General features: G+C 41.8%; 1 protein-coding gene across 1 annotated transcript in view; it reads left to right on the plus strand.

Moving 5' to 3' along the window:
* Nucleotides 1-18,049, plus strand: part of LOC147685485 (cytoglobin-2-like) — a 403,412-nt gene extending 385,363 nt beyond the window's left edge. The window contains exon 3 of the mRNA XM_086941375.1: nucleotides 14,105-18,049. Within this exon, the coding sequence (XP_086797501.1) occupies nucleotides 14,105-14,272 (168 nt within the window). The 3' untranslated portion in view covers nucleotides 14,273-18,049. The remainder of the gene's footprint in view (nucleotides 1-14,104) is intronic.
* The last annotated feature ends 4,737 nt before the right edge of the window (nucleotides 18,050-22,786 follow it).

Here is a 22,786-nt window from a genome sequence, read left to right on the forward strand (position 1 = left end):
TCTGTTAAAGCACCCATATTAGGTGAAGATTATGCCTTTTTTTTACTGGTATTCGGGTTGTAAGAAATATAAAATCTCTGCAGACATTATTTTAATCAGCAATTTAATGAACGGTAAATATAGTTCAAAAGAATGTTTGGTTATTAGTTACCGTAATGAGATGTATATATTGAATGTATAATCTGGGATCACATTTAAAGTAAAAGGTTTCACATCTATGCTTTAGCACTGATAAGGCATGTTTGTAAGAACACATTACAAACATTCTTGAAATGAGTACATACCATTACAACAATGATTGCAATCATTCTGCAACTTCAACCATTTGTGAGTCACCCATAGATTTTCTCACATAATTTGGCAGCAGGACTTTGATTTAAACCACAGCCTATATGTAACGTTTGTCTGCAACTCACACTAGCTGTGCTCAGCCTCTACTTTGTTTAAATGAAAATTCACACTCAGAATATTGCTAGTAGTTCAACTGTGCACCATAAAAATATTACCATACTGGATCAGACTTGTGTTCAGGACTACGCTATTTATATTTCAGAGACGCACACATTTACGTACAGTCAGAGTATGCTGTATTTGTTTGTGGGCCCTTTATTACTCGCATTCTTTTCTAGAAAGATCAAGTCATTTATAAAGTAAATTCAGGAGCAGTAGCTTGGATCATGTACACACGGATATCACAAACGATGTAATAAGCATAAGCAGTTTATGGTTGGGGTGAAAGTTATTATTGGCTCACTGAACTTACAATGTAAGTTTTTTTGTTTTTTAGGCTTTGGCTTTCATCATTTCAACACCTATCTATAGCATTACATTACCTTTGGGTTTTTATCAATGAATGTTTATTGTTTTTTTAACATATTCATCCACCACCCCCACTGCACACAGCCTATGGCCGTTCTCAGCAGAGTGTTGACACAGTTGCAATATGTAGTTATCATTTCATTTCAATCTTTATTCGGTTTAAAAAACCTTGTAAGATACAATACATTAAAATCACAGTACATCATTATAATACATAGTAAATAGCAGCAGTGGGTAAAAATTTATCACCACATCTTGTTTGTGCAAAATTACGCAAAAGTCATCCGCACCGGGATTAACTAGTTCCTGGTCGGTCCCCTTACTGTAAGGAGCACTAACTAGATATACACATAGTTAAAATAATAAATTAAATATCTGTTATGTTTAAAAAGTGATATACACCATAACAATAAGACAGGCAGTATTATACTAGCAGACAGTCAAAGACATGGTAAAATAGCCCCTTTATATTTAAGTTCTCTGGTTTTTCTTTTTCCTAATCAAGGCAACACATAGGAGAAAACGACTTAGGCTAAACACAATCGGTTGTGCAGTATCACCTTTAAATATTCTCAAACCAACCTTGGTTTGTCTAAGGCCTAGTCTATTACAGATCGGCTTGAGCCATTTTTTCCTTGCTTTAAGGTATGCTGGGCATATAAATAAAACATGGGACTCATCTTCTTTCACCCCCATTTCACATAACTCACATATGCTGGATCCCGCAACCCCAGTCAGCCCTTTATTACAATTCCAGCCAGTTGTTCTATCTTTTAATAGCAAAATGCCATAGCGGAATTTTAGGTATAGGCTTTTAGCCAATGGAGGGTGGATTTCGTCCATGAAGGGCTCTAGTTGCATGTTCATTTTAGTTTCAAAAAAATTTGAAGTTAGAGTCCCTGTTCTGGGATTAGCAAGCACTGAGTCTCTAGTATAGTCCCAGTACCTTTGCTTCAGGATATGTTTTGAACCATTTGTAAGGGAATCAGGGTCAAACCAGAAGTCGCTTAACCCTAACTTTTCAAACCATTTTTTGACGTACTCTAGCCATGGTAAAAACGTGGTATTCTTTATTGTCAATATCTCTTGTAAAGCTTCTCTATAAACAGCCAGCTCCTCCGTGGACCATAAACGGACCCAATAGAGTAGTGGGCGAAGAGAAGCATAATCATCAGTACGCCTAAAGTTAAGGTCCCATAATATGGGTGTCATTGGAGTTGACCCAGGTATCCCTAAGAGTTTCCTAATGAAGGAATTTTCCCTCACTCGGAAGGTATCCTTTAAAGCATAAGCCCAAAGGTCCGCACCATAAAGTGAAGAAGATTGCACTTTATATTTGAATAGTTCAATAGCTGGTGAGACTGCTTTGTAATGGCTATTCCTATGTTTCCTTAGGATTGGTGCCTGATTTTGGGTTAGCCTTAGTTTTGAATTCTCTAATTGCGTTTTCCATGTGATATCACTGTCTAAAATAATACCCAGGTATTTAAAATTGGGGACTTCTTCAATAGGTTCGTTATTTATTTTAAAAACCTTATTGAAACCTTTATGGGGGTTGATTGTCATGATTTTGGTTTTTGAGGAGTTAATTTCTAATTCCTTATCATGACAATATAAACTGAATGTGTTTAAAAGGTTTTGGAGCCCCCTAGGTGTCTGAGAAATTAAAATTGTAGTTATTTTAGTTAACTGTAACAGGTGAATTTCAAACATTATGTTTTTTCTGACAATTTCACTAACTATAACATCATTTTAACCTTTGTGTTTTAGATATATGTTTACATAATGTAATAAACATAATAACTGTGCTCTATGGTCAAAACTGCAACCAAGGGGCTCATAATGCACAAGGCTGAAAAACAAGTGATTTGTAAATGACTTCAGACCACTAGATGGCAATATAAGATCGTGTTACAAAATGTATCCCTTATGTATTTTTTTATATTGCATGTCAGTTGTAGGAGATTTAGCTTAAAAAGGCTGTTCTTTTTAAATTGCAGCTAAACCAGGGCACTCATTGAAATTTGAATGTTTTGGTTTTGTTTGCCTTTTATGATTTCATAAATTTTTGATAAAGCATGGGGGGGGGGCAACATTTACTGGATATGTTTACAGCTTTTGCCACAACAGTAAATCAATTAATCAAGTAGATGTATTTGGCATGAAGCAATAAGAACACAGAATACATAAAAAATAACATACACCAACCATCCGAATACATTGGCATCGAACAGATAAGTGCAAATAAATCTATGTAATAGAATCATTGTTAAAAAAGCCACCAGTTTAGAAATATACAGATAATGTTATGGTTACCAACTAGATCTTAAAAACAAATTTAAAAATGTTCTCACAAATATATAAGTACATTGCCAGGTAGCATTTTTTAGATTTAAAATGTAACTTGACTATTTGTAAGATGTTTTTCTTATGGTAATGGTTTGAGACATTTACCTGTTGTAAGTCTGAAAAGATAAAATAAAAATATGACATTTGTGAGAAGGTGTGGCCTGGCATATGCTGTCTACTATTCTAGTGGGCAACTTGCTCCAGTCCAAACGACCCTTATTGATGGTAGGTTTAAAGACAACCTTTATAGAAAGCTATCCTAGTGGTAACTGTGGAGAGCAGCCTTCAGGCTGAGTCTTGAAGGAAGGTAAAGCAGCTTGTTTTCCCGTTCTATAATCTCATGAATGACCAAATTAAAGGAGACCCACACCAGGTATATATAAAATATATATATGTATTTGTTCTTAACACATCCCTTTAATCTCTTTATGGAGCTAGAGGCAAAAGTACACAAGTTAAACTTATTTAGCACAAATTACATTAGCACAGTATACGTTTTGCCCTGGGGCCTCACAAACCATATACTAAGAAAGTGGTATAAGTACCGCTGTGAACATAGAGACAAGGCCTAGGGCTTGTAGAACCACTGGGACAAACAGGAACCACCCAAGGTAGGGATGCAGGAGACCAACGGGGAATGCGTGCAGTGTCTAAACACAGCCGCGAATCACCATTGACTTCTATGGAGAAAGTTGCAAATCGATTTTTAAAGATTAAGGACACTTAGGAGTGGACTAGGAACAAACCCCTTCAGTTCTGGACAGCTTGAGAGTCAAGACCAACAGGAGTACTGAAGTACTCGTGTTACCTCACCCAGGGAAGCCGGGTGAATAGGTGTCTTTTCGTGTCTGGTTTCGTCGTCGTTTCCTATGGAGAGCTGCAAAGAAGTGCTGCAGGCGACCAGATGAAAAGTGTCCGGATGGATCCAAGGGTGGATCGAAGATCTGAAGAACCTGAAAGCAGAGTGAACGGAGACTTGGTCACGTGCCAGTGACCAGGGAGGCAGTAAGAAGATGCCCACTGATGTCGGGTGATTTCAGGTGCAGGAGGTGAAGCTTGACTCTTCAGCCACGAGGACCAGGAGGCGTTGACGACAACCAGGAGCTGGAATTGAGCTGTCCCACATTGGATTTCGCATGCTGCAGTGTTGGTATCCGAATTGAACCCAACAAGCCTTGGCAACAGCAACCCATGCAGAATGCAAAGATTGGCTTCGGAGCAGACCAGCAAGGTCTGAGGGACTAACCCTTTGGAGGGGAGTCAGGGCAGATCTGGTGCAACCAGGAAAGCCCAAGAAACAAAAGGGTTACCTTCGTGGAAACCCACTAGTCGACGGACCAGGGATTGTGAAGGGGCCACGATCAGAAATGCTAGAAGTGGGCCCACGGAACATTCGTGGAGTGTAGGCCCACAATCTTCAGTGCATATGGGGCACAGGATTTGGACTACGAGTAGCCCAATGCACAACATTCGAGGAATCTCGAGGAATCTCTGGATGCACTTGCAAATGTGCACGGTGTCCAGGAGTTCCAGTCCCACGTCTCTAGTGATGGCTACAGGTCTCAGCTTTGCTGGGATCTAGTGTCGACCTCAGAGATGTCTGGAAGTCCATGTCCTGTGTCGCAGATTCTCCTGGATTCAGCAGGAGCCTCGAAAATACAGATCAGCAAGATGCTTATTTGGTGCCTGATTGAACAGGGGATTCACTCCTTGACCCCAAAGGGAGATCCTTCCATCTTCTAGTCAAAATAGAATGTCCAAGTTCGAGGATATATTTTGCGGAGCCAATAAAGATACTATTAACCGTCTGCAGATTGTACAGAACACCGCAGCTAGGGTGCTTCTTCATCTCCCAGGGCGTACTAGTATCTCAGAGCACTTGAAGAATCTGCATTGGCTGAAAATCACCAACAGAGTGAAATTTAAAGCACTCTGATATATGTTTAGAATCAATATGAATGTGGCTCCTTCTTACTTGTGAAGCTTAGCTCTGAAATATGTACCATCGCGTGCTCTTCGATCCATGACACAGGCCTAATTTGTTGTTCCTAGAATTAAACGGGTACGCATGGGCGGACGCTCTTTCTCCTATCTGGCCCCAGTCTTATGGAATGCCCTTCCTCTTAATCTGCGGTTGGAATCAAACTACCTCAAATTTCGTTAGGGAGTGAAGTCTTGGCTTTTTGATCAGTAGCTCTTCCCTCTTCTAAGTTTTCAGTTCCTGCAATCAGATCCAAGGCGCCGGGAAACCCTCTGGGTAACGGCTGCGCCATACAAATGTACAAAATAAATAAATAAATAAAAATAGATCAAATGTGCTCAGATATTTGGCTGAGGCCAACATATCTATGACCTCATCTGCTCTAGGAATTGGATGGGCATCAGTCCTAGTGACTGCATTGAGATCCCTGTAGTCTATACAAAACCTCATCTCCCTCTTACCACCCTGGGTGTGAGGTTTGGGTACCAAGACTACTGGACTAACCCAAGGGCTATCTGAGGGTTCAATCACTCCCAAATCCAACATTTTCTGGTCTTCAGTCCGATACAGTCCCTTACATGATCAGGTTGCATGTAAATCTTATTTTTAACAGGCAGACTGTCTCCAGTGTCCACTTCATGAGTGCACCAGGTAGTCTGACTTGGAGTCAGGGAAAACATATGTCTAAACTGATTTAGAACGTGTCTGCAATCAGTTTGCTGCTGATCAGTAAGGCTACCTGCCAAGGCTACTCCATCAACTGATCCATCATCAGGGTTCTGAGAGAGCAGGTCTGTGATAGGGTCACTTTCTTTCTTCTGTCCATCATCAGTAGCCATGAGCAAGCCCATGTCGGCCCTGTCCACATATGGTGCTGAGACGTCATTGGATTGTTGGGAGAAATACCTATACATTTGAACTTTTGGAAATTATATTGGTGTGCAGGTGTTTTGTATATATATATATGGTTTCAGTCTGTTGACATAAAGCTCCCTAAGTGGTGTCCTGGGAGTTCCAAGATCTACCAAATAGATAACCTCTCCCTTTTGTTCAACAATAGTGTGGGGTCCACTCCACATGTCTTGCAGAGCTGCTGGGGCCACAGGCTCCAACACCCACACTGTCTGTCCTGGCTGGTAAACAGTCAGTACAGCCTTTTGGTCATGCCAGGCTTTCTGTAATTCCTGGCTAGCCTCAAGGTTTTTAGTTGCCATTTTCATGTACTCAGTCATTCTAGAGCGGAGACCAATACATGGTCCACAATATCCTGTTTAGGGGGTTTGAGAGGTAATTCCCATCCCTCCTTCACCAGACATAATGGTCCTCTAACAGGGTGTCCAAACCAAATTTCAAATGGGTTGTAACCAACCCCCTTCTGAGGAACCTCCCTGTATGCAAGCAAAAGCCAAAGCCAGGGTAGCAGGATGTCCAATCTCCGCCTGACCTTTTCTGGGAGACCCTTAATCATACCCTTTAAGGTTTTGTTGAATCTTTCAACTAAACCATTGTACTGTGGATGATAGGGTGCGGTGAATTTGTAGTTCATATACAGAACTTACAAAAGAGCAGACCAGGTCAAAAGATTGGTGTGTAGCTGTACTGGCGAAAGTGAACCAGTAGGATGCATATGTGGACGCATACCATTGAAACCAAGGCCAGAAAAAATCCCATCAGACCACTCTTACAGTGGAGTTAGCGTCATGTGGGATACTGCTGATCACTCCATATCACGTTTGACCATATAGTGCCAATGTGGGAATGGATGTCAGTAAACTAGCCATGATTACCATGATTACCATCATAAAGTGGTGTTTAATAAAGTGCAGTGCTCGAGTGACAGTGAAAAATAAAATTGACTACACAGACTATGTGAAACATTTAAACAAAAAATCCATGTGTCAAGGGTTAAAAACACGCCAAGTAGTAAGACTACCCTATGGCGCTGTGCAGGACGGTCGACATGTTTCAGCCTCTGGGGCGTTGCCCCGCCTTTCTTCAGGACCAAAAGTTTAGAATAGCTACTGCAACTATAAGTAATGTGTAAGGTGAAAAAAATAATAGATGAATAAATGTACTAAGGAAAAGTTACATATCTACCAGGAACTTCCACATTTGAATGCCCACTGGAGGGAGAGAAGCATGTCTTCTTCCCAGCTTTGTGTGGGTGAAGACCTCACCTCACCCGGCAACCGCTCGGGAGTATGAGGCCCCGCTCTGCCCGTCGGTGCCCCCGATTGTAGACCGAGCGGAAGTTTGTAATTCATTCCACATTCCTTCAACATTACAGTCCAGTAGCTGAACATAAAGTGTGCACCTCTGTCAGATACTACCTCCTTAGGAACCCCCACTCTTGAGAACACTCCCAAGAGGGCTCTTGTCACAACAGGTGCTGTATTGGTCCTAAGGGGAATAGCTTCTGGGTACCTAGTTGCATGGCCCACCACCACTAGGATAAACCTGTGCCCAGATGCTGTCTGAGGATCCATTGGTCCAACAATGTCAATCCACACTCTTTCAAAGGGAACCCCCACTACAGGTAGTGTTATCAGGGGGCCTTTGTAGTGCCACATGCCTTACCACTGGCTTGACAGGTTACACAGGAGCGAATAAACACCTTTGTGTCTTCAGAAACGTGGGGCCAGTGAAAGTGAGGGACAATTCCGTCCCAGGTCTTGTTCTGTCCCAGGTGTCCTGCTAAAGGAATGTCATGGGCTAGTGTCAATAGGAAGCCCCTGAACTGTAGAGGTATAACCAACCTCCTGGCTGCACTAGTCGTGGGGCCTCTACTCTCTGAGTACAGGAGTCCATCATCCCAATAAATATTATGGGTGCCACTAGCATTCCCAGCAGCCTCAGCAGCAGCCTGCTGTCTGAGGGGTTTAAGAGAAGGACAGCTCAGCTGCTCCTGACTCAGATATGCCCTGGAAGGGCCCCCTGTCACCAAGAACTCAACCTGATCAGGCTCAAGCTCCTCTGGGACAGTTCCTTCTTCAGGCTCACAGTCATCTCCCTCAAGAGACTGATCATCACTCTGAGTCAGGGGGAAGGCACTGCCTTAACCCTACTGTTCCTTTTCCTGGAAGGCACTTGGTCCATTATTCCAGAATCCAGGGCCTGTTCTGTGTTAGACTGTCTGACCTGTGACTTAGTCAAATCAAACACATGTGCATGGATCCCTAACATTTCTGCATGGGTCCTCAACTCCACTTAAGACCAGGCTGAAGTCTCTAAGTCATTTCCAAGCAAGCATTCTACAGGAGGTCTGCACTTATCACAACCTTCTTAAAGCCAGTAACCCCTCTCCAGGAGAAATTAACAACTGCCAGAGCGTGGGTGGTCCTGACATTGCTAGCATTGATCACTTGGTAAGTCTCACCAAGTATGACTTGTCTAGGGTCCACAAAGGCTCATGTCACCATTGTGGCACTTGCCCCTGTGTCCCTGTAGGCCAAAGCCTCTTTTTAATTTATCAAAGGCAGTTGTCTATACTTGCCCAGGTTATTGAACCTCACAGAGGAGGTCATGTCCATGCCTCCATCACAGACTAACACAGCCTGAGTTGGAACTCTTACTAGGCCAGAGCCCATCTCAGATCCCAGGGCCAACATTACTAAACCCTTCTGTTTAGAACCACCATTTGAAGCTGAACTAGGGGGAACAGTTGCCTTAGGAGCAATGGTGGCTAGTGCTGCATCTTTCTTGGTGCAGTTATTGGTCCAATGGCTATTCTGTTTACAGACTTTACACCATGGTTTCCTTGGGCCTTCTTTCTTTTTGGAAGATTAGAAGCTTTTTGGGACCTTGTGAAGACTTCTGGTCTTTATCCTTCTCCCCACCTTTTTGATCTTGCTTCTTCTGGTCATCACATTGGTTCTGTATCTTCTGCTTCACCCTGGTTCTGACCCATTTGTCTGCCTACTTTCCCAATTCTTGGGGAGAGGTCAGATCAGAGTCTACCAGGTGCTGATGCAACAGCTGATTTTGACAGTTATTAAGGATCTGCTCCATCATGATCAGCTTATACAATCCTGTATAGTCACACACTTTACTGCCCAACAACCAGCCATCCAGAGACTTAGTAGCACAATCTACAAAGTCAACCCAGTCCTGAGTCTGGTCTTCTGGGTATCTCTGAACTGTATTCTATACTCAGTGGTTAAGCCAAACTATTCTATTAAAGCACTCTTCAGGACCTTGTAATCATCAGTATCCTCTTCTCTGACAGTGAGGAGCTTGTCTCTTCCTTTGTCTGCAAAGGAAAGCCACAAGATTGCTGCCCACTGCTCCTGGGGTACCTTCTGTACTTTGCAGGTCCTTTCCAGTGCAGTTATCCATTTGTGGATGTAATCCCAATTATGATAGGAGGGGACAATCTTGTTAAGGTTTCTATGGTCATAAGACCTTTCCTCACCACTAGGGAAGTTGCTGCCACCATGGGGCTCTAGCCCCATCTTTTTCATTGCTCTTTCAAGCTCTAGGACTTCATTTTCAAAGGCTACTCTTTGTCTCCTTATCCTCAGCTGAGATTCTTTCATGCTCACCTGATGCTCTCTCCTGGGAGGTACCCCTCCTATGAGAAGAGACAGAGGACCCTATTGATGTACCAGAATGATCAGATTCCACTAAAGGTGATCTGGGTCTTCTGGGCACACCACCAACTCTTCCTGCAGGAACAAAGTTAGGGCCACCTTGGCCATCTCCATCTCCAGTTGGAGCTGGATTCTCCAGGTCTAGGTCATTGTCACCTGCCTGGCCAGCATCAGATTCTGAGTCCTGGTGGAGTTCCCCACTGGACTGGGATTCTCCTCCTCTGCTGTACCCACCTCACTGCCTACCTTTTCAGGCTCTGTAGCCTGTCTAAAGTCATCAAGCAGCAATGCCTCTATGAGGTGTTGGGTATTGGGATTCTGTCCTGTCTTCAATTTTCTCATGGCACACATAACCCTTAAATCTTGAAAAGGGAATGTGTCATATTTAGATGTCTGTACTTGACTGACATCTGGCAGAGGCCCACTAGGTCCTGGCCTTGAAGACATGGCTAGAGAGGTGTGGTGTATGCACTACCTACACTATTTGTTTACCTACTAAACCTCTCTTGAGTTGAAGAAAAGGGTGTGCTAAGCCCTTGACACACAACTCTAAGTTCAGTAGAACTTACTGTATTTTAAGCTTTTATTATATGTACCTATGATACCTTTTAGTGGTTTTTCAAATGATCACACCTGAGATTATCTGGTAAAACAATGTAAGCTGGAATCTCACCACTGCCACCAATCTGAGAAGTTGGACTGGCATATGCTGTCCACTATTCTAGTGGGTACCTTGCACCAGTCCAAATGACCCCTATTGATGGTAGGTTTAAAGACAACCTTTATAGAAAGATATCCTAGTGGTAGCTGTTCCGAGCAGCCTTCAGGCTAAGTCTTGAAGGTATGTAAAGGAGCTTGTGTTACCAGCCTATAATCTCATGAATGACCAAATGAAAGGAGACCCACACCAGGTATGTATAAAATATATATGTATTTATTCTAAACACATCCCTCTAGTCTCTTTATGGGGCTAGAGGCAAAAGTACACAAGTTAAACTTATTTAGCACACAGTAAATTAGCACAGTATATGTTTTGCCGTAGGGGCCTCACAAACCATATACTAAGAAAGTGGTATAAGTACCACTGTGAATATAGAGACAAGGCCTAGGGCCTGTAGAACCTTTGGGGCAACCAGGAATCCTCCAAGGTAGGGAAGCAGGAGACCCACGGGGGACGCATGTAGTGTCTAAACACAGCCGGGATTCACCATTGACTTTTATAGAGAAAGTTGCAATCAGATTTTTAAAGATTAAGAACACTTAGGAGTGGACTAGGAGCAAACCTCTTCAGTACTGGACAGTTAAAGAGTCAAGACCCAAGGGAGCACTGAAGTACTCATGTTACCTCACCCAGGAAAGCCGGGTGCATAGGTGTCTTTTCATGTCGGGTCTCGTCACCGTTTCTTATGGGGAGCTGCAAAGAAGTGCTGCAGGAGACCAGATGAAAAGTGTCCGATGGATCCAAGGATGAATCGAAGATCTACAGAACCTGAAAGCAGAGGGGGCAGGGTCTGGGTCACTTGCCAGTGACCAAGGAGGCAGTAAGAAGATGCCCACCGATGTTGGGTGATTTTAGGTGCAGGAGGTGAAGCTTGACTCTTCAGCCATGAGGACCAGGAGACATCGATGACAACCAGGAGGTGGATTTGAGCTGCCCATGTCGGATATCGAGTGCTGCAGGGTCGGTATCCGGATTGGACCCAAGAAGTCTTGGCAAAAGCAATCCATGCAGAATGAAAAGTTTGGCTTCGGAGCAGACCAGCAGGAACTGAGGGACTCACCCTTTAGAGGGGAGTCTGAGCACATCTGGAGCAACCAGGGAAGCCCAAGAAACAAAAGGGTTACCTTCATGAGGACCCAAAAGTTGATGGACCAGGGATCGCGAAGGGGCCTCCAGTAGAAATGCGAGAAGCGGGCCCACGGAACACTCGTGGAGTGTAGGCCCACAATCTTCGGTGCAGATGGTGCTCAGGGCTTGCACTATGAGTAGCCCAATGCACAACTTTGGAAAGCTTGGGAAGTAGATGCACTTGCAAATATAAACGGTGTCCAGGAATTCCGGTCCCACGTCTCTCGTGATGGCTACAGGTCTCAGCTTTGCTGGGATCTCGTGTCGGCCTCGGAGATGTCTGGAAGTCCATGTCCTGTGTCGCACATTCTTCGGGATCCGGCGGGAGCCTTGAAAATGCAGACTAGCAAGATGCTTCTTTGGTGCCTGTTTGAACAGGAGAGTCCCTCTTTGACCCCAAGGGAGATCCTTCCGTCTTCTCGTCAAAATAGAATGTTGAAGTTCCAGGATATATGTCGCAGAGTTTTGTCCAGGGTAATCTAAAGTCCTAGGGACTGTGTCCCTATACTTATACTAAGTGTAGAGGATGGACTAACTCTAAAGTCCCACCTATGGGAGGACCTGGGGAGGGTTACACCCCTTTCCATTTGTCCAGTTTTGCGTCAGAGCTGGGGGCTGAGTGCCCCAGCAACCGGTTTGAACTGGGGTATGCACAGGGACACCTTGTGTGCTCCAGGCACTGCCTGAAAAGCATTCACTGAATGCACCCACCCTGCCCCAATACACTAAAGCCTGTCTGGGGAGGTGGTTACACCTCCCTGGAAAGGAAAAATATTGTCCAGGCCTCCCCTACCGGAGTTTTGTCCAGCAGCAGGAGGTCAGACTCGTGTCTGTGGCAGCAGCATCCATTGTGTGATGCTGGGGCTCTTTTAAACAATTACCGGTCAGGTAAGTGTGTACATGTCTTTTGCCTCTAGAAGGTTGGAATTCTACCCCCGCCACCAGGTCTGGCGGGGGGGGGGGGGGTTGGATTCCAAAGTGTTTGACACCAAACACAACATGTTTTGATGCAGCCATTCCAAAGTTAGCATTTATCGCGAGGTTATAATGCACTTAAGAGTATCTGGTATGGCTGTATCACAGAACAGCTATAAAGAAGAGATTCCAAAAGCTGCAGAGGGGCTCAGCTCATGCTTGGGCACCCCTTCCACAAAACCAAGCACTCTGCCTTCAGGATTGTCAAGGCCTGCCATAGCAGTGACTTATAGGCTTATATGTGTCTGTATATATAGGTAGATATAGGTATACTATATCTTAGTAAGGGGTGCAAGCACCACCTTACCCAGGCTGCAGTAGCAGACCTGTGGTGCCATTTTGGAAAGCTTCTCAGGGGTGGCATAATACATGCTTCAGCCCCTGGTAGGCCTCTGGGGTACCTATGCCCTTAGTACCTAAGGTACCATATACTAGGGACTTAGAAGGGTAACCCAGTAACCAATCTGAATTGTACCTAATGTATATGCAATCAGTTTAGAGAGGAAGCATCTAGGCTGGGGTCCTGGTTAGCAGGGCCCCAGCCAGACTAAAGTCGATAAATCAGTGAAACACAGTAAAAAGTGGGGGTAACCATAGTAAGCAGATCCTACTCTCCTACAAATTTAACATAGTTTGTAAAGAATGATTATCACAATAATGAACAATTCTGGAAGGCTGCCACCCTTTGGGAGTTTCTGAAAGGCGATACACAATTCCTACACTAAATCTGCAGAAAAAGATGGTGCTCATGTAAATTCAGAGTACATTGTTAACACACAAGATGCCAGCATTAGTATAGCTCTACATTTGCCACATAATTGCCCGCATAATTTGCAAATTTCCCAATTTATTTTGATTTCCAGCTCAAACAGATGAAAATAGTGTTTCAATTTTGTGACACATTAATTAGATAAGATGTAATTTAGATAAACTTACTGCACAATTCTAATAACCCTGACAATGGCAGAGCAATGTCTAGTGGGTTGGAGACTGCCATTTATATGATGAAACTTTTAGTTCATTTGGAACTGTGAAATATTTTCTATACTTTGATTCTCTTTGAAATGTTGGGTTTTAAACCAGTGGATTTTGTGCAATAAAACAAATCTAATTATCTATCTATCTATCTATCTATCTATCTATCTATCTATCTATCTATCTATCTATCTATCTATCTATCTATCTATCTATCTATCTATCTATCTATCTATCTATCTATCTATCTATCTATCTATCTATCTATCTATCTATCTATCTATCTATCTATCTATCTATCTATCTTTCTTTCTATCTAACTTCTTGTCTGTGTGTCTATCTGTCTATCTATTTATTTATTTGTCTGTCTATCTTGGTTATAAATACGATTATAGCATTGACTCAAGAGTTATGGCTACTTTGTGTGATTCAAAAATGGCAATTATTATAACTAATGAATTTGGCATGCCTTGTGGGTATGGTGAAAATGACATTTTCCACTATATTGTCTCCAATAAAATGATAATGGGAGATGAGTGATGTAATTTTTTTTGTCCCTACTTACAGTTTCTGTTTGAGGTGGTCTTGAATGTTCTGACAGATGCCCTGGGATGTACCTTTACTCCTGACATCAAAGCATCCTGGAAGAAGCTGTTTTCGATCCTGAATGACTACATTGCCTCGTGTTATGCTGCCACACCTCTGGTGTCTACTGAGCCTGGAATCACAGTGTGAAGCGAAAGACAACTGATGACCAACAAACCCAATTGTCTTTTCTTACATCTTGTGAAGGCCCTCCATACTATATGTAAAGGGAAACATTTGAAAAATGAACTTGAACACTTTCTCAGCTATATTTCTACTATTTTCGAAATACCACCATCTTTTTAATGTTTTACCTACACAATTTTACAATTGTGAAATAGAAGTAAAAATCAAATTGATAGTGCTTTAATAGGAAGTTTAACATTTCATATTATTCAAATGTACTACCATATGACAGATCTTGAGTATGTGTCTAAGGGGTTTTTGCATGAGGCCTTGTGTGGCACCAAGTGGCACAACTAGGGCATTGATTTATTTATCATTAAAAAAGCCCTTAGGCACTGTTCGAAATTGCACATTGCTACACATGTGCCTGCACAGCCCTCGATAAATATACCCTTGTGTTCCATTTAGTTAGGTACTCACTACTTCATTAATGAGATGCCTACAGACTCAGTAGAATAACTTCCATCCACTTTAGGTGGAATGCTAAAACAGAAGTAAATGGATAACATTTAAGAAAATGTTTTCCACTTTATTGCCATTACTGGATTTTCATATTTGACTGGCAATAATTGCTGACTGCTACAATTAATTTTGTAGCTCAGCAATAATATAGGAATTGGAAACACATTGCGGTGAAATCAAGGACTGATGCCGTTTCAAATGTATAAAAAACAATGATTTATTTCAAAGTCCGTTTTTTAGCCTTTACACTTCATATAGCCATATTTACATGAACAATATCGATGTTAAAAGGAATTTTGACAAAGCACATAAGTTAATACCTGTATACAGTTCATTCTTTTTTTTTCAATTCCTTAAACAAATTTGTCAGTTAACAATACCACCCCAGAAGCATCTAGAGAGAAAATGAAACCAAGCAAAATAATGAATTAAAATTACATTATTTCCTAAAGGAATAGCCTGAAGAAAATGCTTTCTAGAAGCACTTAACTCAGGAGAGGAAAAAAGGGTGTACTGTTCAATTAAAAAGCCACAGAGCTATATCCGCAGTCACATCTCTCTTTTTTGTCTTCATCTTCGCTTTGTTTTGTCTGACGGTGTTTATTAGTAAGAACTGTGTGTATGCTTAGCAAAAGCCATTAAATAATATCAGGTACAAATGCCAGCTGAAAGATGAACAACAGAGTTGTTTAAAAACTTTAAAAATTGCTTGTGGGCAATTCATTTAGATGTATGTGCCCTTGGAGTCATATTTAAAGCCACCATTGAAACAAAACAAAGCCTCAGAATGCCTGTTGTGCCAGCTTCAAAAACAGAAGGCAACAGCTCAAGAAGTCCACAGGAAAAAGAGTGTGTTTGAGAGAATGCCATTTTCATGATAAAACACAAAGTGAATACATGGCACTGGCCTTTCCCTGGTATCTTTTAAGAGATTCCAATGCATCTATTGTAAATCACAAAAATACAAAGTTACATTATATCCTTCCTTATTGTCACATTGCAACCTCATTATTAGAAGCTAAACCTTGTAAAGTAAATCAAGAGATCATATTTTCATTGATAGATTAGAAATTAGGAAAAATAATATAGTATCGACCAAAAAAGTAATATTTGTCATTGCCAAATTAAGTATATGGAAAGTGAGTTAAATCAAAGTTAATTGTCTTCTTACTTTTAGGGGAAAGGTTACATTCAGACCCAGCTTTAAATAGTGATAAAAATACATACAAAACCGTGGAAGACATCGTTTACCACGCATCCACTTCAACGTTGGACTATTACATCATGGTTTTCACTGCGCAAGTTGTTACACTGACTTGCACTGGAGGGCGCTGTTGACTAAGAAATAGTGTAAATTACTGTTTCCAACACCTTCCCTACTGTATATAGACTGGATTTGGAATAGTAATTCACACTATTCCTAAGTCCAGCACCCCTCCAGCGCAAGTCGATGTAACGACTTGCGATGAGAAAACCGCGATCTATCAGACTGCGTTGAAATGGCCCTCGTTGTATCGTCATACATCCCAAAACTGTCATTTAATCTAATCATCCAATTTCAGCCTATTTCGTCTAAATGTTCTATATACTTCATTATTGTGTCTAGAACATACCAATGTGTTCATGAGACCAACCCCATATCTTAAAAGGAAATATAAGTTATGTAAGTGACAAGAATGTCCTTTTCAGCTGCATTTAGTAAATAAGTAAAACAAGATGGGCAGTAGGAATAATAATCGTTATCTTTATTTTATTATGTTATGTGTTATGTTATGTCATGTTATGATATGTTATATTACTGCATATTTGTAAAATACACAACTGTCAATAAGGCTTTCTGGAACTGTGCTGATAAGAACACCTGAGGAAAAAATACTCCAATACACTTATTAGAAACTGTAGATACTAAGGAGCAAGCTGAAGCACACATAATCAATTTGAGAGTTAAAAGTCACTGCTCAGGTGTTCTTTAAGATGGATTCTGGTGCAGAGACTCATTAGCCACCCATGCAAGTTTGTCCCAAGAGGAATAATAAACAGTATATTGTGCCTTAAACTGAATTCCCTAATAGACATGCAACCTTTACAAGGCCTTCAATATTACGGAAATGTTATCACAATGAGAGGCTTTAGTGAAAGTCTTAGCAGTAGTGTCCTGAACGGACTGGAGTCTACAAAAAACACCTTTTGACACTCACAGATTGTTAGAATAGTCCAACCTGGATTGTACCAAACAACCTCAACTCTAAAAGTGTAGAAGAGACATGGAAGCAATCTTTTTAGACATTTCAGATGTTAAGTACAGCTTTGCCATACTGGAAATGTGTTTCTACAAACACAAATCAAAGCAGGTACTGAAAACATTTGACACCTCTTGAGGGTTCCCAACAGTTGCCCAGGCCACTTGGTCAGATGGGCTTGATGTTATTAAACTTATATCTACTAAAAGCTTTCTTAAATCCCAGTTGTGTAGAAAGATTCCATATAAAAAATATGTGTATTCGCTCTTGAAGAGAGTTAGAAAAGACAATTTCTGATGTGACTATGAGAGGACCACTTTAGCATAATAATGATGTACGTGTTACCAGTGTAATTGAAGAAATAATAACAAAATACGTAATCCTGGTTGTCAGAGAATAAATATGGGCCTTAAAGAAGATGCGGGAAATGGTGGAGCCTAGGGCATACTACTTTTAAACTGAGAAGGCCTAAGTTGCAGTTTATGCTGATGCTCAAGAAAAGACTTTATTAATTTCTGGGCTACGCCAGAGTATCTTGATATCATGATACCCGTGGAGTAGCAAGATTTTGAATAGTCTCATAATTCAAATGTAGGCCACTGAGGAAAATGAATGGTGGATTTTACCCAAAAACACTTAAGCTCTGCTCTTGTTTGGTTCTGGTTCTAGATGGTAGTCATAAGCAAAGGTAGGAGTAGTCCATTGACAAGAAGAGAATCATGTGCATTAATGTATCTGGCTCCTCACAATGAATGTTTGTCTCTGAATTAGAAATAAATTAAGATTTTAACAAAGAGGCGGCAGTTCCAGGCTAAATCCTGACTTTTTGTAAGCCTAAATTGAACATTACATTGCTAATCACATTTATATTATCATCTTCAATAGATAAATATTAAACATAAAGAACTGGGGGCAGAGGGATTCTTGTGTAGTTCTGTTGAACTGATATTTTAGCCTGTATATACTTTGAAATCTCATACTCATGAAACATAATATAATATTAAAATACAGCTGTATTAAATGTATACCTTGACCAAAATGCTTTGTTGTTTGTTATCAAAATGACTTAATAATAATAATAATGTTTATTCAGATGTGATCACAACCATAAAAGATACTTTGGGATAAAAGCAAGCAATAAAACACTTCATTATAACAGGTAAAACTCATTCAGGGTAATGTGCAAAAAAGGCAAAGGCCAATCAGCCATCAAACACATTTAGAAATTCTAGAGGTGAGTCCTGATCTTAGGACATTCGTGACTGCAAAGATCATGTATTCATTAGGCAAAAGCTACAGATACATTAAGGCGACACTGGCGTGCCTAAATCTCAACACGTTTAAAGGGGGCTTAAGATACAATCTCCTGGGGTGCGTAGAGTATTTTCATAAAAGGACAAAATATAGGGTATCCTGTGCAGACCTATTGTCGCATCCACAGGGACCTCTCACCTTGTCCTGTAAAACAAACCCAGCCGGGGAAGCTAAATGGTAATGGAGCTGATTAAATCTAAAACAAGTTATTAAAAGTCTATCAAAAGCACTTGTTAAAATGTAAAGATAATTCTCCATACTCTGTACTGAATTTAGAAGAACATGTCCTCTCACTGCTGGTTTGATAAGACCAATATTTTTATGGGAAGCCATAACATGTTTTAAAAAGAAACTCCTTAACTATAATCAGATCCTGAGGCTTCACTGTTTGAGAAAATTATCCACCCTGCCCAGAGCCATAAAAGACTCTGCAGCTTAACCAAGAGATTTTTAGTGCATGGTCTAATGATAGACAATCTAAAATAATCAAGCAACTGATTTCTAACTCATTATTAGACCAGATCTTTACCTAGCAAATCAAAGGCTTTACTGCCACCAGGCCAGCTATATAGTTGACTCCTAGTTTTTTATGTATGGAGAATGAGGGGGAGCCCCGGAGAACCTTCAGGATTCGTTTCACAAACTTATTTTGGGCAGTCTAACCCCAGACCTTCGCTTCCGTACAAGACCTTAGAACTGCAAAAAGACTGATAAAGCTTTAAAATCACACCTGAAGACCAAGTGCTTAAACTAGGAGCATAATTTGCAATGGCTCCCCCGATCTGCTCATGTCACCTACTTTTCCATCCAATAAATATTTCCAGTTCAGTTTTGCATCACCCAAAATTCCCAGATAAGGGAAGGCCGGGACCTTGGCTCGAATCTGTGTACCTGCCTTAAATGTCTTAAAGCGGGTCACCCGAGGGCCCACTTCTAATAACATATGACTTTGTGAAGTTGGCCGATAAGTCCAACCCGTTCATTAAGGAAAGAAACATTAATCAGGGCCTTTAGGCCCATCGGTGTGCGTGCACTTTTTGGGCGGCAACTCAGCAATTATCGGCAATTAGTGGCACTACTTAAGGAGACCCCCCCTCGGTCTCAGTATTCCATGGAGCCGCGGGTAGGCGTTTATTTGAGCGAGGCAGTGTCCACGAAACTGTAAGTACGGCATAGCCGCTTAAAAGGAGCAGTCCACAACTCTGACTTCGCGATTCTGATGACTCCTCACCCACTTCTCCTTCCTTATCTCCTCTGTACAGAATTCAGTTGGGACACCCTTCCCACCCGTTTTTGAGGCCCATGGAGCAGTGTCTCCTAAAAAACTAAGTATGTATTATACAATTGTCCTTACCCTGCATACCAGACTAAACTCCTCATTCTCCGCCCCATTTGTAAACCAGAATACAGAGTGTGTTTTTTCTGTTAATTGTGTGTTGTCTTGTCTGTCATTTTTTATCCACAGGACACTGCATTAGTGGTTAAATACACGATGATGGCTAAAGATACATCATTCACTTTGTGGTACACTTATTTTACAGTTCACAAGTGTTTGCTCAGAAGGCAGCACATTTTTACTGTCTGTAACTAATTGTGCTTTCTTTTTCCAGATTAACATGTAGAATACCAAAAGGGTATTGTATATAGTGCATGATTACTTGCATCCTCACTTACCTGTACATATCACTAGTTTCACTTTATTGATGTTGTTCTTGTTAACATAGTGGGAATAGAAGGGATCAGTTATACTCCTGATTAAGAAGCCCCAAAACTTCGAAATATGTTGACTTGAATAGGAGCATCCGCACATTAACGCAGGACATCTCCGACCCACTGCTTTTAATAGGACCAGCTTCAGGGAATATTAAAGTTTTTAGTCCACAGGAGCCAGGTCCTTTCTAATCTCACTTTTTACTCACCCTCGACCCTTCCTCTCACAAACTCCTACACCACACATAGTACTGAAGATCAGTGCTCCAGCGTAGTCATAGGTCGTAGCATGCCCCGTTCCGCAGCAGGAAGGAAGACCCCCATGATGAAGCAGGACACCAAGGGCCCTTTTGGTGTGTGATGGGTCTTCAAGCAAACTCTGTGTGCTTCTAACCAATGTAGGAAACACACTCTAACCGTGAGAACATTTCCACTGAAAGAAACTCATCTATAGGGGGATATTTGTGTTTTATATAGATTTCCAGACGAGGACAAATCCACCTCCAGTTCCCTTCCGGGACACTACCTCTTCACTCCCTGTCCTGTTTTTTGGAGTTGAAATTAGTCCACACCGGTAAAAACCCCAATCCTCAAACGTTTTGGTCACCGGTGAACAGGAGGTCATCGGGCGTTACTGGGCAATGCAGTGCAAACATTAGTGAAGCTGAATGGGCCCATTTTTTAACAGAGCACTTTAAAGACCATAACAATGGAAGGGATCAATTGGATATCTTTTTACCATTGGAAATATTGAGTAATGGCACATTAACTATCCATGATAAACTTGACACTCCCACTTTAGCTATCAATACCATGCAAACTATGATTCAGCAAGCCTCTCTGTTTTCAAAGTCCCGGTTCGTCCATGAAGGCATGGGACAAAACATTGCTCACTGTATCAGTAACGCCTGGTTGGACAGAGCTCAAGGTCCAAATGGGCTTCCACAGGCATTGTTTAAAGCCAACCCGAAGCTGTGGTTTGACACCTGGCCCCTCTATTTTTGCACTGCTGACACGCCAGAATCGTAGAAAGGAGCTATAATTCATCCAATCATTAAAGGAGTCAGAAGGGCCAATCCTCAAAACTACAGGATGATAGCACTCCTAGATGTAGACTCCAAATACTATGCCAGCCTCCGGCTGGAAGACCTGTTCTCCTGGGTGTTAAAAACTCAGAGGCTGCTATTTAATCAGACTGACTTTGTGGCCAAATCAGGCACCACTAGCAACCTATTGGCTCTATCCGTACTCATGGAGAAAGCACCATCCTCGAAAATCCCATTACACTACTGCTTCTTCATTTTAAAGCAGCCTTCAATTGAGTGCCTAGGGACCTGTTATGGCACAAATTACAAAAATGGGGAATTCTCAGTGATCTGTTAAAATTTATAATCCAACTCCATTCAAACACTTGGATTTGCATCAAGCTGGGTGATGGGTCACACGTTTCAAGAAAAATACAGACTTCATGTGGGAGTAAACAAGGATGTGTGTTGGCCCCCCTCCTATTCAACCTTTTCATCTCTGATTTATCCCATCTATTAGACCAAGTCGACTGTCACCATCCCCAACTTGGAGCATCCCGAACTTGTAATTTGCTTTATGCTGATGATCTTGTTTTATTCAGCCACGCGAGGGTCGGTTTACAGAGACTCCTTGATCAACTGCTCTCTTTTACATCAAGCAAGGCTCTGGAACTAAATCTCTCAAAAACGAAAGCTAGCATGTTTGCAAATCTGAAGCAGCAAAATAGTGGGTGGTTCTTCAATGGTAAAAAAAATAAAACAGTGACATCATACAAATACTTGGGCATTTACATGGATTCCAAGGGCTCCTTTCAAAAACAGAAAGAAGTGGTGAAAGCAAAAGCATTGTCCCTCGAAGAAGTATCGATGAAACTATCGAGAGCTACTTGGCCCTAGCTTATCTCCCCTCCTGACAGTCATAAAGGCAAAGGTTATAAACCATTTAACCGATGGTCAAGAAATTATGCTGGGGATCAATTCTTTAATGCTGAACAAAATCACCCCTTGCAAGCTCATGACGAGCTCAGCTCGCCATGAGCTACAGTGCACCGGTGCTCATGACGAGCTGAGCTCGTCATGGCCTTTAGAATGCTCGCACACTGGGCTAAGTCCCCTGCTGTGCTGAGCGTTCTAAAGAAATGGGTGCGGCCGTGACGACCTCAGCTCGTCATGAACACAGGAGCACTGTAGCTCATGACGAGCTGAGCTCGTCATGAGCATGGGAGCGCTGCGCGCGCCCCCCCTCCCCCGAACACAGCGGGGGTATGTACCCAGCAGGGAAGGGGATAATAACTAGAATTTTTAAACAAGCCTGGAACTTGCCGAAATCAGCATCGCCAGCTCAGATCAGGCTTGAGTTTGGCCTTTTGAACCACGAGGGTGTCGGAGCAGATGCATTCATCAAGTTGTGTCATAGATTGCACAACTCAAGGGAAGGAAGCCTGGAGGCCAAGTTGTGCCAAGGAATTTCAGCTGGGCAATCTAGTCAAAAACATCGACGTTACCTTGAACATTCCCTGCAACTGCTTGAAGTCACAGATTACTGGGGTACCATTAAAACTGTCTATTAAAAAAAGTGTTCGACTCTTTCCTTTCCATCGAGACAGGGCACAACAGTCTAAAAGAAAACATGCCTGGTCCATAATCGCGGTGCTCAAACCCAGACCAGAGGCCCCTTATTTTTCAAGCACTTATTCAGCCGTCTGGAAGAAAAGATTTATGGTTCT

Source organism: Lissotriton vulgaris, chromosome 10, assembly GCF_964263255.1.
Source record: "Lissotriton vulgaris chromosome 10, aLisVul1.2, whole genome shotgun sequence".
Classification (NCBI taxonomy): domain Eukaryota; kingdom Metazoa; phylum Chordata; class Amphibia; order Caudata; family Salamandridae; genus Lissotriton; species Lissotriton vulgaris.